Source organism: Lolium rigidum, chromosome 3 (genome assembly GCF_022539505.1).
Source record: "Lolium rigidum isolate FL_2022 chromosome 3, APGP_CSIRO_Lrig_0.1, whole genome shotgun sequence".
Classification (NCBI taxonomy): domain Eukaryota; kingdom Viridiplantae; phylum Streptophyta; class Magnoliopsida; order Poales; family Poaceae; genus Lolium; species Lolium rigidum.
In genome coordinates, this window is record NC_061510.1 from 37,557,802 (window position 1) to 37,572,626 (window position 14,825).

The 14,825-nt window shown below is 45.6% G+C and overlaps 2 protein-coding genes across 2 annotated transcripts; both read left to right on the forward strand.

Moving 5' to 3' along the window:
- The first annotated feature begins 286 nt into the window (after positions 1-286).
- LOC124701453 (protein GDAP2 homolog) lies at positions 287-5,524 on the forward strand. Its single transcript, XM_047233515.1, has 14 exons — positions 287-667; positions 782-859; positions 961-1,016; positions 2,676-2,795; positions 2,934-3,004; positions 3,196-3,289; positions 3,367-3,579; positions 3,655-3,903; positions 4,027-4,135; positions 4,538-4,605; positions 4,718-4,787; positions 4,871-4,945; positions 5,034-5,125; positions 5,209-5,524. The coding sequence occupies exons 1-14, from the start codon at positions 302-304 to the stop codon at positions 5,288-5,290; spliced, it is 1,743 nt and encodes a 580-aa protein (XP_047089471.1). The 5' UTR covers positions 287-301; the 3' UTR covers positions 5,291-5,524.
- Positions 5,525-9,627: 4,103 nt separating this feature from the next.
- Positions 9,628-11,214, forward strand: LOC124695647 (inorganic phosphate transporter 1-2-like). The gene has a single exon (XM_047228472.1). It carries the CDS (start codon positions 9,631-9,633, stop codon positions 11,212-11,214), a length of 1,584 nt encoding a protein of 527 aa, XP_047084428.1. The 5' UTR covers positions 9,628-9,630.
- The last annotated feature ends 3,611 nt before the right edge of the window (positions 11,215-14,825 follow it).

Here is a 14,825-nt window from a genome sequence, read left to right on the forward strand (position 1 = left end):
ATATCGACGTGTTCTCATACAATTACAATGACATGTAGGGCCTATGACTCGTCTGTCCAGCATGTCAGTGGCCTAGTCATTTTCTTCCTCGCGTTTGCAAATTTCCGCAGACGGCACAATTATTGTGGCAATTTTAATAAAACCCAATTCCCCTTTCTGTGTCCTCCCCCATCCGATCCGCCCCGATCCCCAAACTCCTCTCCACCTCCACCTCCGCGGCTCCACTTCGCGCGCGCGCGAACCCGCCTCTCCCGTCCCCACGCCATCCCAGCCGGCTCCGATCCGGCCGCCGCCCGTCCCCATGCAGCACCGCTCGCCGGCGGCCGCCTCGGCCTCCGCCTCCCCCTCCCCCGGGGCGGCGGCTGCCGCGGCGGCGGCGGCCATGGCGCCCGGCGTAGGCGGGGTGGAGCCGGCCGTGACGCTCGACCAGGTCCCGCGCTGGAGCGACCCCGACCAGCGCCTCCCCTCCTCCCCCACCGCCGCCGGATCCGAGGCCCCCGCCTCCTCCTTCCTCTCCTTCGCCGACCCCCTCGACGCGGCCGCCGGGGCGGGGGGCCGCGGCGCGTCCCGCTTCCCCGTCGACGACCACGTCAACTCCAAGATCTACCTCTGGCGGGGCCAGCCCTGGAGCCTCGAGGTCGACGCCGTCGTCAACTCCACCAACGAGGTCCGTCGCTCGCGATTCCCTTCCCCTCCTCCTCCTCTCGTGCCGCAAACGTACATACACTATTAGCAGCATCGCGATCGGTAGCGCTAATTTGTTCCTCAATGCTTCCCGCAGAGCTTGGACGAGGCGCACAGCAGCCCGGGCTTGCACGCGGCGGCGGGGCCGGAGCTCGCCGAGGAGTGCGCCACCTTGGTACGTTTTTTCCTCCGATGCTGTTTCTACCTTCTAGAGCCGCATTTCGGTTTGGGATCGTCATCAGCGGGGCGGCCTTTTGTTTTCATCCATCTTTGCAGGGTGGGTGCCGGACTGGGATGGCCAAGATGACCAATGCGTACGATCTCCCTGCTAGGTTGGTCATCTCATTTCGTTCTCATCAGAGCTGTTGTAGTTACACGACAGACTTGTTAGTACTTGAGAATGGAGACTATAGAGGGTAGATAGCAGCGCCTTACAAGTATTGATTGCTCAAGTCATAGCGCTTTCTGTATGGATTGTTAAAACAAGTGTTCTATTTCCCCACATTCGAAAAAAAGAAGAAGTGTTTTATTTCCCATTGGGTATGTACACAATGTTTACCCACAGAGAAGCCCATATGACCGACAATCCTCATATGTACTGATTTTGCATCCTCCATGCTTGTAGTAGTAACACTTGAGAATGGAGACTACAGAGGGTAGATAGCACAATCTTTCCAGTACTGATTCGAATGTAGTTGGGCAACCAGTGTTCAAGCCATAACATTTTGTGTATGAATTCTTGAATGCAGTTTGTCCATTTCTGATTGGGTATATACACAATGTTTGCTCACTACAAGTTTGCATATGATCAATAATCCTTTTGTAATTGCAGATTTTGCATCCTTTTCTACTATTTTTTTTTATGGAAAAGGAGGCAGCCAAATTGACCATTGCTCCAAGGAAATTTTTGACATATTGTTGTTTTATCTGCTGTTGCCATCTTATAGTGATTTTTTTAGTTATTTCGCAAAAAAATGGTGATTATTTTTAGTTGCAAATCAGTAGCTATCTCAGCAAAAGAATGGTGATTATTTTATAGGGATGGCATAAGTGTTGGTATGTGGTCTGACATGCATTTGCACAAATGGTACTTGGTTACATAAGCAGTCAACTCTGTGAAGTTCATTTGCATAACTTTGCAAACTGTTAGACCCTTTCAGAGGGAATTAACACTCAAGTACATTATCATCTCGATTAATGGACAGAGCAACATTTTATGGCATATGCTTCTGTAAGCATGAACAATCATATTTTCGTGGTCAACGTACATCATTAAGGGACCCTGGTTTTGCTCTCCGAGACACCCCACCCTCCTCTGGATAAATTATCTGTCGGCATTTTTTTGCTAAGACAATGCTGTTCTGCTAATATATTTTACCAGTAGAAAATTGGTGATACTTTATAGTTAATTAAATTTTAGTGGGAAGATCTATTTGTTCCAAAAAACGCACATTTGTTCTGACCATATGGGCGATTACTCCTGCTGTTCGATGTCAAATCAGCCATTACAACTGCAATGGTTGCTCACCATAGACCAGTCCTAATTTTCTGGTTCCATGCTGCATTCCGTACTGTAAAACCAATTACACTTTGTCTGTAATTTGCTCCACAGTGCAATTTGAACTCTGCATTTTCCATCTGAATGAATACTTGCTGTAAACAGATCAGATCAGACCTTACCTGTCTTATGCTCAAGGGTGATCCGCTACTAAGGCATATAATTTTTTTTCTTAAGTCAAGACTTATATGTTTGACCAAGTTTATAGGAAAAAACATCAATTTCTAGATTACCAAATCAGTATCATTAGATCCACTATTAAATATATTTTCTTATTATATTTATTTTGTATTTTTTCTAAAACATTGGTAAAACTTTGAAGGTTTGATTTAGGACAAAATTTATATGCCTTATATTTTGGAATGGTGCAAGTCATTGATTTTTATTATATTTGCTCTTCATCTGTTACCATACTTATCGATTTGTTTTCCAGGAAGGTCATCCATACGGTGGGCCCTAAATATGCTGTCAAGTATCACACAGCTGCGGAGAGCGCACTTAGCCACTGCTACAGGTCTTGTATGGAACTACTTGTTGAGAATGGTCTTGAAAGGTATATTAAAAGCTTTGATGCTTGAATACGTACATATTTTTATTTATTTTACATTTTGGTGTCTTCCAATATTGCATTTCACATAGTATGTCCTGCAATTTTACGAGATTAAGTTTTTTTTGCCTTTAATGTGATTAGCATCGCAATGGGTTGCATATACACAGAGGCCAAGAATTACCCTCGCGAACCAGCAGCTCATGTGGCAATAAGTGAGTTATCTTGTCAATATTTTGTTTCAATTCTCTTTATGTTCCGCTATTGTTTGATTTGTTCAATGGCTGCTATTTTCTACGGATGCGGACTCCAAAGAATGGATTTTGTCTGTGCTAATTATTTATTTGTTCAACAGTTAGCTTTTCCTAGTTTCTAAGTCCTGTCTTCTTTGGATGAGGTTGAGCAGGAACTGTTAGACGTTTTCTGGAGAAGCAAAAGGACAATATAACTGCTGTTGTCTTTTGTACTATATCATCATCTGATACAGAGATATATAAGCGGTACTTAAACTGAAACTAGTACTGCTAGTTAAATGTGATGATTTTCTTGCATAGATTGATAGTGTTGCATCCTGCAGATTGCTTCCTCTGTATTTCCCACGGGACAAACAGGAGGAAGAGATAGCTTCGTTAAAACTTCCAGCTGATGTTGGGGATGAGAATGGCGAGCCAATAATAGATGAAAGGAAAATAAGAATAAAAACATTGCCTGCGGAGGCAGCAAATAGCAAATATCCAGCTCCCGTGCCCGCAGATAATCCCCTTTCTGGTTCTGGATTGACACGCAGAAGGTGAGACTCAACATGTTACTTGACGATGATTGTTCCTTAGTTGGAGTTTGTCTCATTCTGTTTTGTTCCATACAGAAATTCGAAGATGGATTCATATTTGGATCCTACCTTTATGTCCATAATTAAAGATCCAGATCTCCGACGCAAGGAGCAATGGGAAAAGTCTGCCCAGGCAAAGAAAGGATTTAATTGTGCCAAGTTGCTCGGTTTAGGCGATCTTGGTGGTCCTGCCTTATCGGCTGCCGAAGAATATTCACTTCATTCAAGATACCTTGCTAAAGCAAATTCCCTCAATCTTTCAGAAATCGCTGAAATGAAAATAATGTATGTAAATTCGTCATTTTCTATTTATTTTGGACTTTCTTCAGGCTGCTTTCTATCCATGACAATTTTTCCTGCTGGCGCTGTATCATTTGCCTGTATTTTGATATTGTTCGTCAATTTCAGTTACCGTGGTGGTGTCGATAGTGAAGGGCGTCCAGTTATGGTGGTTGTTGGCGCTCACTTTCTTCTTCGCTGTTTAGATCTTGAACGATTTGTTCTATATGTAGTAAAGGTAATAAATTGAAACACTTGAACTGCACATGATATGCAGTAACTTTCCCTGATATATCATGATTCATGAGCTTGCAAGGATTAATATACAATAGTGCTGCCTCAAAATGCAAAAGTTCTTAAGGTGTCAAATTGTCTTGAAGGATTTAAATACATAATGCACTATTTTATGGATATATATGCAATTTAACAACATTGATGATTGGGCCCACAACAAGAAAAGTAAAGGCAATGCATCTAGCAGTTACTTTGTACTATGGAAGTAAATCTGCAATTTCCTTTCTACTTATATATGATATTTGCTGCAGCCTCTTTTAGTACTACTTGATAGTACCCATTCCTTTTTTTTTTGGAACATCTGGACAATAATCTCTGACTGGATTATGATATGCTTTGCTTACAGGAGTTTGAGCCTTTGATTCAAAAGCCCTACTCTATTGTCTATTTCCACTCGGCAGCATCCTTACAAGTGTAAGTGTTGGATATGTAGGCTGGGAGGAAATTACATTTCTATCTGAACCTTAGTGTATTTAATATTTAAGAAGCAGTGGTGTAACTTGAGTTCTTGTAATTGAATTTGCAGACAACCAGACTTAGGATTCATGAAGCGGTTACAACAAATGCTAGGGCGGAAGCATCAGCGAAATCTTCAGGTTTGTACCTCATTTGATCTGATTGTGCATTAATGATTTTATGTTTGAAGAATATTAACATCTGGTGTCATCGATTTCCACAGGCTATATATGTACTCCACCCAACACTGGGATTGAGAACAGCTATTTTGGCGTTGCAGCTTCTTGTTGATGGAGATGTAAGTGTGGTTGCAAATACTTTATCTCCTTATTACTGGGCATGATTTGTTTTCTTGAAATTCCAACTTCTCGTTGTGTGTGAATCAGGTCTGGAAGAAAGTTGTCTATGTTGACAGATTGATGCATTTGTTCAGATATGTACCACGAGAACAGCTAACCATTCCAGATTTTGTCTTTCAGTAAGGAAATCTTGCAAATTTTCTAGCTTTTTCACAGGTCTTCTAGCTAAGATAGTTCAGTACTGATGTAGTTAATCACGCAGGCATGATCTCGAAGTGAATGGTGGAAAGGGCATAATCGTTGATCCTAGAACAAAGCATGTCTACCAAAGACCGTCAGGTTGATATTTAGTAACTTGTTCCTTCCAGTTCCTCGGTCAACTATTGTAAAAACTATGTCCTCTAGCAGAGTTTTTCTAGATCCGTGCAGTATGTACCTAGTTGAGTTGGCATTATGTTCTACTTACATTCTTTCTTATCTTAGGAAGGTGAATATGTATATCAGCATATGTATCTTGTTCTGTACAAGCAAATAAAGGCTGTATCTAAATGTCCCCCCAAGTTCTCCCGTTGGGATCAGTTGCCTAGTCCTTATGTACTGTAGAATCTTGACTGGTCCTTGCAGTGGAGTAATATGTTGTCCGGTTACTAATGTTCTGGACAAGTGGACACGCGGGTGTTACAATCTTGTAAAGTCACCTACCTGCATCTTCCCAGATAGGATTCATACACCGTATGGTGCCTAGATATCTCCACTTTGGCCACCGGGCAAGTTAGGGTATGTTTGGTTTACAGCCAACACCTACCACACCAAAAATTTGGCAAGCCCATAACATTTGGTAGATGTTTGGAGTGAAGCCCAGAAATTGGCTGCCAAAGTTCGCCCCAGCCCGCCTGTGTAGTTTTCGCGCGCTGAGGGTGGAGAAATCCATCGCCAAAATATTCGCAGCCCTACCCGCCCGCTTCTTCATGGTGGGTCCCATGTAATAATTAAAATATGAGAATTCTATTAGAAAAAACTTAGCACACAGTATACCAAAACTTTTATTCCATATAGCGGATATAGGAGGGGTTTGTTCTAAGAATCTTGTGTTGAGTAATTCGACACATAAAAGTACATTAATTAATTAATTAATTAATCCAAATTATTCATATTAAATAATTGGAATTATTTTTTGATAGGTCAATTCATATTAAAGAAAAGGTTGTTTAGATGTATACATTATTTATTTCTTATTTAAAATTGAAAAAATTAATTTCTTTATTTTATTAATTTAGTATCCAGAAGTAGTCTTTCTTTGATCCATATCTTATTTAATTCATAATCTTATTTAATTCATATTATAGTATATGAATACTCTCTATACATATGAAATAATATCTACTGAAAATCAGATGAATATTAAATATTTTATACTATATTTTTTTTATATATTAAATATTTCCTTGCAATACTGGCCAACATGCAGTGAATGATGATCCAACGATCTATTTTCTGTTGGGGAAAAGAACTAGTATTACGAAACATCTTTAAGCGTTCTATTTCGTATCTCATTGGTTCATACAAGTGAGCTAGCTGCTTTGAACTGCATGCAGTAGTTAGTTACGATAATTTAGCTCACGTTTTTTTTCTTCTTGACTTTATTCTTAAAAAATACCTTATTAACAATTATTTTGATTGAATTGTCATCAAATCAAGAATTGGCCAATTTAAGTTGTCTATGCATGCCAAATCAGTTTGGTTGCAAACCAAACAGACGCACTATTCAACCAAAATTTTGGAAGGACAACGGCTATAATCCAAACAACAAGACTTTGTCAATATTTTGGTCATGCCAAAAATTTGGTAGGGCTTGTTGGGGCTCAAACCAAACGCACCCTTAGTACTTTTTATTGTTCACCATTTTGTCCACACGTAAAATTTTCTAGCGTCAAGTTTGATCTGTTTTATTTTTATTTTTGGGTAGCAGTCAAGACAATTGCTTAGGAAATGTCAACCCATTTACAATCGGCAAGGATTTGTCAAACATGACAGTGATACTGTATATCATCATGAGCGGTTGCTCTCGAGAATCAAATTACCTTGCGTCTGAAGTTAATAAGTAACAATGGTGCCTTAGAATAATGGATCGTAACATTTGGAGCAACTTTCTTGAGATGATTATCTCATCAAACTGTCAGTGAACCACACTTTTTAGGAACGGGCGGTCGTTGTTCACCCCTCAACAACACCAACAGGGGAAGCTGTATGCTGTTTTTCTGAATTCATGAGTATGAAAACTGTGTTGATGATGGCCGAGCTGTGGTTGTCACATTCTAAAGCAAATATTAGCTAGACTTGCTCAAATTTAAGGTATTGTGGAAAAAAACTGTTGGATGGTCTATCATCACTGTATTCAATAAATCATGTTGAAGTTACATAAACTCTGTTAGAAAGTCATCAAACATTTCAGGTCGTATCCTTCCCAATGCTAAGCTTGTTCAGAGCATGATTAATAAAATTGGTTAGCATAAATTATCTACAATCAGTTAAACCAGATGAGATCATCATGATTTTGAGGCTTTAATAACAATGCTAGAGGGCAGAAAGTCTAGTTGTTTTTAAAAGTAGTTGACAAATGCATTCGACTCCGTCAGGTAGTACCATCTACCAGAGTAATTGGGTTTGCAATTGTTGTACTGTCATGCTTTACTTATTGTAAAGCTGTTGTTGATAAGAGCTGTTGTAGATGATAATAGTCAGATAGCTTCTCTTGGGATTGATGATTGTGTCTCCACTGCTCTTATACCTTCCGCCTGGAGATGATAGGAGTGGAAACCCTCATAGGCTTGCGAGCTGCTCCTGTTATTTCTGCAGATTTACGTTAAAAATGGAAGTCGTACTATGAAAATTGAGTATTGAAAGATGAACCTTTCCACCTCTATGGAAAATCAACAATGTGGTAGATGAACACCACTCCACCGAGAAACGCCAACATCCAGCAGCTGCTCCAAAAACGATGCCCCAGGAGGTAGAACGACGAGGGCGCGCCGCCATCGTCCGATCCGGGAGACCCGGACCTAGGGTTTCCCCCGGAGCAGCACAAGTGAGAGACCGCAGACTGCGACGACTGCCTTCAAGAAGGTAGCGGCGCGAGACGTCGCCATCGTCCGCCAACCGAAGTCGGAGCACGGTTTTCACCGGTAGCCGCACATCCCCAACTCGCCGAGTGTAGTGCCAAGACGGCAAAGATGACGCCTCGACAAGGTAACGACGTCGACTGACGCCGCCATCATCCGCCAAGACCGAGGTCGAGGCTCAGTTTTCACCGGCCGCCATGACACCCCGGACTAGATCATCATTGCCGGATCCCATGATCCCCACACAGGACTACCAGCCTGGCCGACCACCTCCGACGGAGAAGATGGACACCACCGCCATGCCCAGGGTAGATACGCTGGATTCCTCGCGTCGCAAGAATAGCCCAAGATTTCCTCCGCGAACCGCCGTCGGGGACCTCGCGGAGCAGAGCCATGCCCCAGTCCCGTCCAGGCCCATCTGGGCCCAGATCGGGGCCCAGACCACCGCCGCCACCCGTTGCCGTCGACAGCAGGGTCGCCGATGTCCTCCGGCTGCCGCCATGCCGCGATGCCCCGTCGACCTGGCCGGTGCGGTCGCCGCCGCCAGCGCAAGATGCGCCCCCGCCGAGTCGCGGACGAGAACCTCCGCCGCCGCCGCCACGCCACCGAGGCTTTGCCCGGCAGCGCCTCCGGCGGCGGCGGCAGGGAGAGAAGGCACGCGGGGAGGCGAGAGGAGGGGCTGCCGGAGCGCCCGGGCGCGGCGCGGCGCCGCCGCGTCGGGGCGAGGGTTAATTAGGAGCGGTCTTTTGTATTTTTACATTCCAAATGACCAATGTTATGATCGTATGGCTATTGCCTGCGATTCTGCTCTGAAATTGGGTTTAGAGGTGATCATGAACAATTTCAATGGCTGTATTTGCACGAATTCGTATGGCAATATTTGCATGACTTGCATTTTCCATACCCATTTCTTGGAGAAATCGTTTTTTTCTTGTTCTTTTCTGTCTTAAGAAATCGATAGAGCCTTTGCCTTATTGTCATACCACACGAATAGGTATGGAGGAGAGAAAAACATTAGTAACCCCACCTATTAAGACAGGTCACAAGATAGTTGTATTGATAACATTTAGATAAAACTCACATTACAATCTCGACCTTTTCTGGCAGCCCTTTATTCCTTACAATTTGTTCCGTTGAGGTATATTCCCAGCATAAAGATGACGTGGTTTCAATATTTTTCTTTTCATATTTCTGTATTGAAGCATGAAAGTCAAAACTGATAAACTTCAGTTTGGCATTCCTCAATCCCCAACTAAGATGTGTCTCTAAACGAAGGCATTTGACCTTTGATGCATCTTGATAATGTACGGCTGTACCTGCCGTACATAGAGTATTTTATTCCTGCAACTAGCCAATGTCCGGATTGGTATATCCATACCGTAGGTCCACGATGCATACATGTTCCTATGTCCATTCCAATCTTTATCTAATTTTGCTAAGTTCCCCTTGTCTGCCTATATATAGGTACCAGCGGTACGGAAGAAAACACACAACAAGAAAACTAGAGAAGTAGAAGCGGAGAGCTCATAGCTAGGAGAGGTCAATAACTAGTTGATCGATCGGCCATGGCGGGTGAACAGCTCAACGTGTTGAAAGCACTAGACCAGGCGAAAACGCAATGGTACCATTTCACGGCGGTGGTGATCGCCGGCATGGGCTTCTTCACCGACGCCTACGACCTCTTCTGCATATCCCTCGTCACTAGGCTGCTGGGGCGCATCTACTACACCGAAGCTGGCAGCAACGAGCCGGGTCACCTCCCGGCAAACGTGTCGGCCGCCGTGAATGGCGTGGCCCTCTGCGGCACGCTCGCGGGGCAGCTCTTCTTCGGCTGGCTCGGTGACAAGCTCGGCCGCAAGAGCGTCTATGGTTTCACGCTCATCCTCATGGTTCTCTGCTCCATCGCGTCAGGGCTCTCGTTCGGGCACGAGGCCAAGGGTGTGATAGGGACGCTGTGTTTCTTTCGCTTCTGGCTCGGCTTCGGCGTTGGCGGCGACTACCCCTTATCGGCGACCATCATGTCCGAGTACGCCAACAAGAAAACACGTGGCACCTTCATCGCTGCCGTATTTGCCATGCAGGGCTTCGGTATTCTGTTCGGCACCATCGTCACCATTGTTGTCTCCTCCGCGTTCCGGAACGCGTTCCCAGCGCCACCCTTCTACGTCGACGCAACGTCATCCATTGGGCCGGAGGCCGACTACGTGTGGCGCATCATTGTCATGTTCGGCACCATCCCTGCCGCGCTGACCTACTACTGGCGCATGAAGATGCCAGAGACCGCGAGATACACGGCGCTCATCACCCGCAACACGAAGCAAGCCACGGCGGACATGTCCAGGGTGCTCAACAAGGACATCACCGAGGAGGAGGAGAAGGTCCAGCTTCAAGTGGCCTCCGGGGACACTTGGGGCCTCTTCTCGCGGAAGTTCATGAGCCGCCACGGACTACACCTGCTAGCCACCACAAGCACCTGGTTCCTGCTGGACGTCGCCTTCTACAGCCAGAACCTATTCCAGAAGGACATCTTCACCAAGGTCGGATGGATCCCACCGGCAAGGACAATGAGCGCCCTCGAGGAGTTGTACCGCATCGCTCGTGCCCAGGCGCTCATCGCTCTTTGCGGCACCGTACCGGGCTACTGGTTCACCGTCGCCTTCATCGACATCATTGGCAGGTTCTGGATCCAGCTCATGGGTTTTGCCATGATGACCATCTTCATGCTCGCCATCGCTGTGCCCTACGACTACCTCGTCAAGCCAGGGCACCACACCGGCTTCGTCGTTCTCTACGGCCTCACCTTCTTCTTCGCCAACTTTGGGCCCAACAGCACAACCTTCATCGTGCCCGCCGAGATCTTTCCGGCCAGGCTCCGCTCCACTTGCCACGGTGTCTCTGCCGCTGCCGGTAAGGCCGGGGCGATCATCGGTGCATTCGGGTTCCTGTATGCATCACAGGATCAGAAGAAGCCCGACAAAGGGTACTCCGCGGGTATCGGCATGCGCAACGCACTCTTCGTGCTCGCTGGCACTAACTTCCTGGGATTACTTTTCTCACTGCTGGTGCCAGAGTCAAAGGGAAGGTCGCTCGAGGAGATCTCCAAGGAGAACTATGACGATGACGCAACCATTACCCCTGCTGGTGTCTAGTGTTTTACATGTATGGCTCGTGTGTTTGCTTTTGCTTCCTTTTGCTCGTGTGCTGCCACTCGCTGAATTCGTGGCATCGGTTTGATGTCCGCGTGCAATTCCTTTTTTTCAGTTAGACCTTAACACAAACCTATCGTTTGTGTTGTATGCATTGTTTCTTTGTTCACCAAGAATCTCTATGAAAATCAATGATTTGATGCTAAAAGCGACTTCTTATATGTTTCGCGTGGAGAAATGTATTGGGTTCTAAGAAAATGAAGAATTTTTTGAAAAACAGTACCCTTCATAAAATGCGTTTATCGGGGACTCAAGGGTAACGAAACTTGGGGGAAAGCACGATGGTACTAGGGTTCCCACGCGGTAGCTCGTGCATCACGCAAGCTTTCCTTTGGGATCGCTCTTATAAGTTTTTTCAGCACAAAAGGGTGCCCCACCATTTCATTGCAACAAGAAATCAAAATGTAGACAAGGTAGATCTGGAATTGTGCTCTTATACATTTTGTCTAAATATTCTCCGCCAACTTTCCGCAAAGTGTTTTAGGAGAATGACATTAATTTTTTTACCAATGCAACTTTTGCGTCCGCAAGACAGAGGACACTGGGGTTTGCACCCTTTTTTATTTGGTAGTGGGCACTGGTCGTTTCAAATCTAAATGAAGCAAGATACAAAAATACACGATTTTTACTTAAGTTTAGGACGCATGATGCGAAACCCCTACGTCATGCATGTCTTATCACTTTAGACTCAAACAGGGTATACGAGGAGCTGAGACTCCATATTTCTTCTCCGCCTTTAGAGTTTTTCCTCTCCTTCCTTCAAGCCTAACCTTACATAGAAAACTGGTCATCCTTTTATACTAAAGGGGATACCACATAATGTATGTGCATGTTCTGCAAATGGCATCCAACGGGGTAGGCGGTGGTACAGATGAACCAACTTCCTATGTGTTCTACACGTCGTAGTCCTTGATGTGATGTCATCAATCCATCCCATCGACTTGCCTCTGTGCGCAGTCCGGTAGAGTGCACTGCAACCGTCGGGTGGTAATTGGACTTTTAGACGGCGCCAAGGGTGTGGCACCAAGTTTCGAGTATGCGCTCCCGCGGGAAGGCATGTCATGGATCCCGGGTACGCGCCTCCCCCGGAGGCCATCCTGCCGCTGGCGAGGCCTCTCCGCTCATCGTCGTGTCGTCGAAGTGTGCTCGGGTTGCCCACAAGTCCTTGGAGATGACGTCTTCGGGGCATGTCCTCCTAGCACTGCTCTTTAATGAAGAAGTTCATGATGGGCATATATTTGGTGATCATGGTGGCACAACAACGCCCCTCCCCGGGCACAACAGTGGTACCGAGTTTGCATGCCTTCAAGCCTCTCTCTCTATGGGGCACCATCTTGGCCCACGCGAACGGTGTAGTGGGCATCTTGGTTCCCACTACGTCGGGAGTAGCCCCCGGGCATGTGTCGGCAATATCCTTTGTTTTGGGCTTCGCTGGGGCGCACCACCAGACCCCGCCATACCCGGGCGTGCGAGAGTTGTAGGGCTATGCCCCAAGACAAAATACATGGGCTCGAGTGGATGATGGTATAGAGGCGGCAAGGGTGAGAATTTTGGACTTAACTGTCCACCCCCTTGGGCTCGCCTTGATCGAAGTGTGGAAGCGGAAAGTTGTCCCATCACGGCATCACCACGTGGTAGTTAATGGACAAGGAGATGAACTGCCTAGCAATTCCCCTCCCCAGCCTACGAAAACCATCTCCGCGGATCCATTCCCCACATTCTTCTTATGCTCCCATCTTCCTCTCTGATCAGATCTGAGCCAGACATCCACAGACCGCCTCGCCCTCTCGGTGATGTCATCATCCAAGTCTTCTTTCGACCGCAACAAGGAGAAGGCTGGGGGATAATCGACCGCCCGCGAGCGGGATTGGGACCAGTGGCGATCTTCCCAGGCATTCTTCTCCCCCGGCGAGCACAAAGCGTCTTTCGCCCGCGTCGCCAGTGCAGTGGCCTTTGTTACGAACGAGAGAGGCGCCACAAAGCTCCTAAACCGGGAACGTCCGGTATCAAAGAGGGGTTCTCGCGGGTGTCTCCTGCTTCATCCAGGCGGGCCTAGTGCCGCCGCTGTCTTCGTCCGCGAAGGCCATCTTGTTGGAGTGCAAGCTGCAACTGGCGAACCTCCACCCCAACGGCCTCCTCGTGCTGTTGATATTCCAACACCTCTACAAGGTGTACGTGGGGATCCACCCAACTGTGGCACTGTTCTGCCACTAATTTTATCCCCTTGTGGAAAGCCCTGAGCTTGTCACCATCAGGGTTACCTTCTGCCTTCGAGATCATATGGCGCAACATTTCATCACAGTGGAGAAGAAGAAAGTGGAGGAGTGGTGCCACAAGTGGTGTTACGTACGTTTTACCGAGTTCTTCGAGGTGCTGGCTGATGACTGCAAGTACACAGATGAATTGTAGCTAGTTTCGAAATAAGAGTATCGAACCACGAAGAGCTACTAGTTAAGGCTACTCATAAATCATTCTTTAATATCATGATTCAGGTGTTCTAAAAGATGATTGTATTTGGTTGCAAGAAAGTAAACAAATGTAACATCCCAACTTTTCAATAAAGAGATAAAGAGAGTTTCCAAAATACCAATTTTGAGAACCAACAAAAACTTTTTATCACCATATAGTGCTATGCATATAGATCACCTTGTTAATTATTTTAGTGTGCATTTTGCCATGATGATTTCTTGTTTGATTTCCATTGCCCTAAAACCCTAACCAAGGATCTCTTGATCATCCATTTGGGAGGAAAAAGAAAGGAGAAAAGAAAATAGAAAAGTCACCTCAACACACACAAATGGCTTATGCCATTTTTGCAAATTCTTAACCTAGACCACTTTGGCTTGAACCATTGTTTGGAATTGGTTACTAAACACTTATAAACCCTTTTGGAATCAAAGAAACCCAAATCAAATTGAAATCAAATGCAATTTCCAATTCACATGCAATATGGTCAATTTGGCAATTCTTAGCCTGATGCCCACTTTGAGCCCTTCTATTTAGAAATTTCCTTACTATACTTTGCCAACTCTTTGCACCTCATCCAAGACAACATCAAGTTGAACAACTTTGCCCAAAACCATCACCCCAAATTCTTTCTCAATTTCAAATGGTGAGCTAGCAAAGTGGAGACTTTGAAGCATATGGAAGATCATATGCATTTTGGATTTTTGCAAAACCTTTCAAATCTGACCACCACCACCACCATTCTACTACAAATCATTTATGATGCAAACCCACCAAATTTCATCCAAAAATTCCAAAGTAGAGCTCTTGCGGCCATTTCATCGAACAAGTGGTGAGCACCTGGCTGCCAACTCTGGACATTGCTTTGTCCAGCAGTTCTTTGCATCCCTCCTCAACCCTAGGTCATCTCTAGTACCTCACTGATCTCTCTGAGCATGGCCAAGCATCAGAGACAAGCTCTAGTACACGGCAACGTCACCATTTTGACCAGAGCGTCCATGCCGTGGCATGGCATGACCAGCACCATGTCACCTTTCTCTCTGGTGCACCCCAACGTGCACGAACATGTCCACGAGCCTCTCCTCACC

Excerpts from the sequence above, each read along its gene's own strand:
- LOC124701453 (XM_047233515.1), top strand. The coding sequence starts at position 302 with ATGCAGCACCGCTCGCCGGCGGCCGCCTCGGCCTCCGCCTCCCCCTCC. Across the intron at positions 668-781 it reads TCGTCAACTCCACCAACGAG|AGCTTGGACGAGGCGCACAG; the intron begins GTCCGTCGCTCG and ends TGCTTCCCGCAG. Across the intron at positions 4,946-5,033 it reads AGCTTCTTGTTGATGGAGAT|GTCTGGAAGAAAGTTGTCTA; the intron begins GTAAGTGTGGTT and ends TGTGTGAATCAG.
- LOC124695647 (XM_047228472.1), top strand. The coding sequence starts at position 9,631 with ATGGCGGGTGAACAGCTCAACGTGTTGAAAGCACTAGACCAGGCGAAA.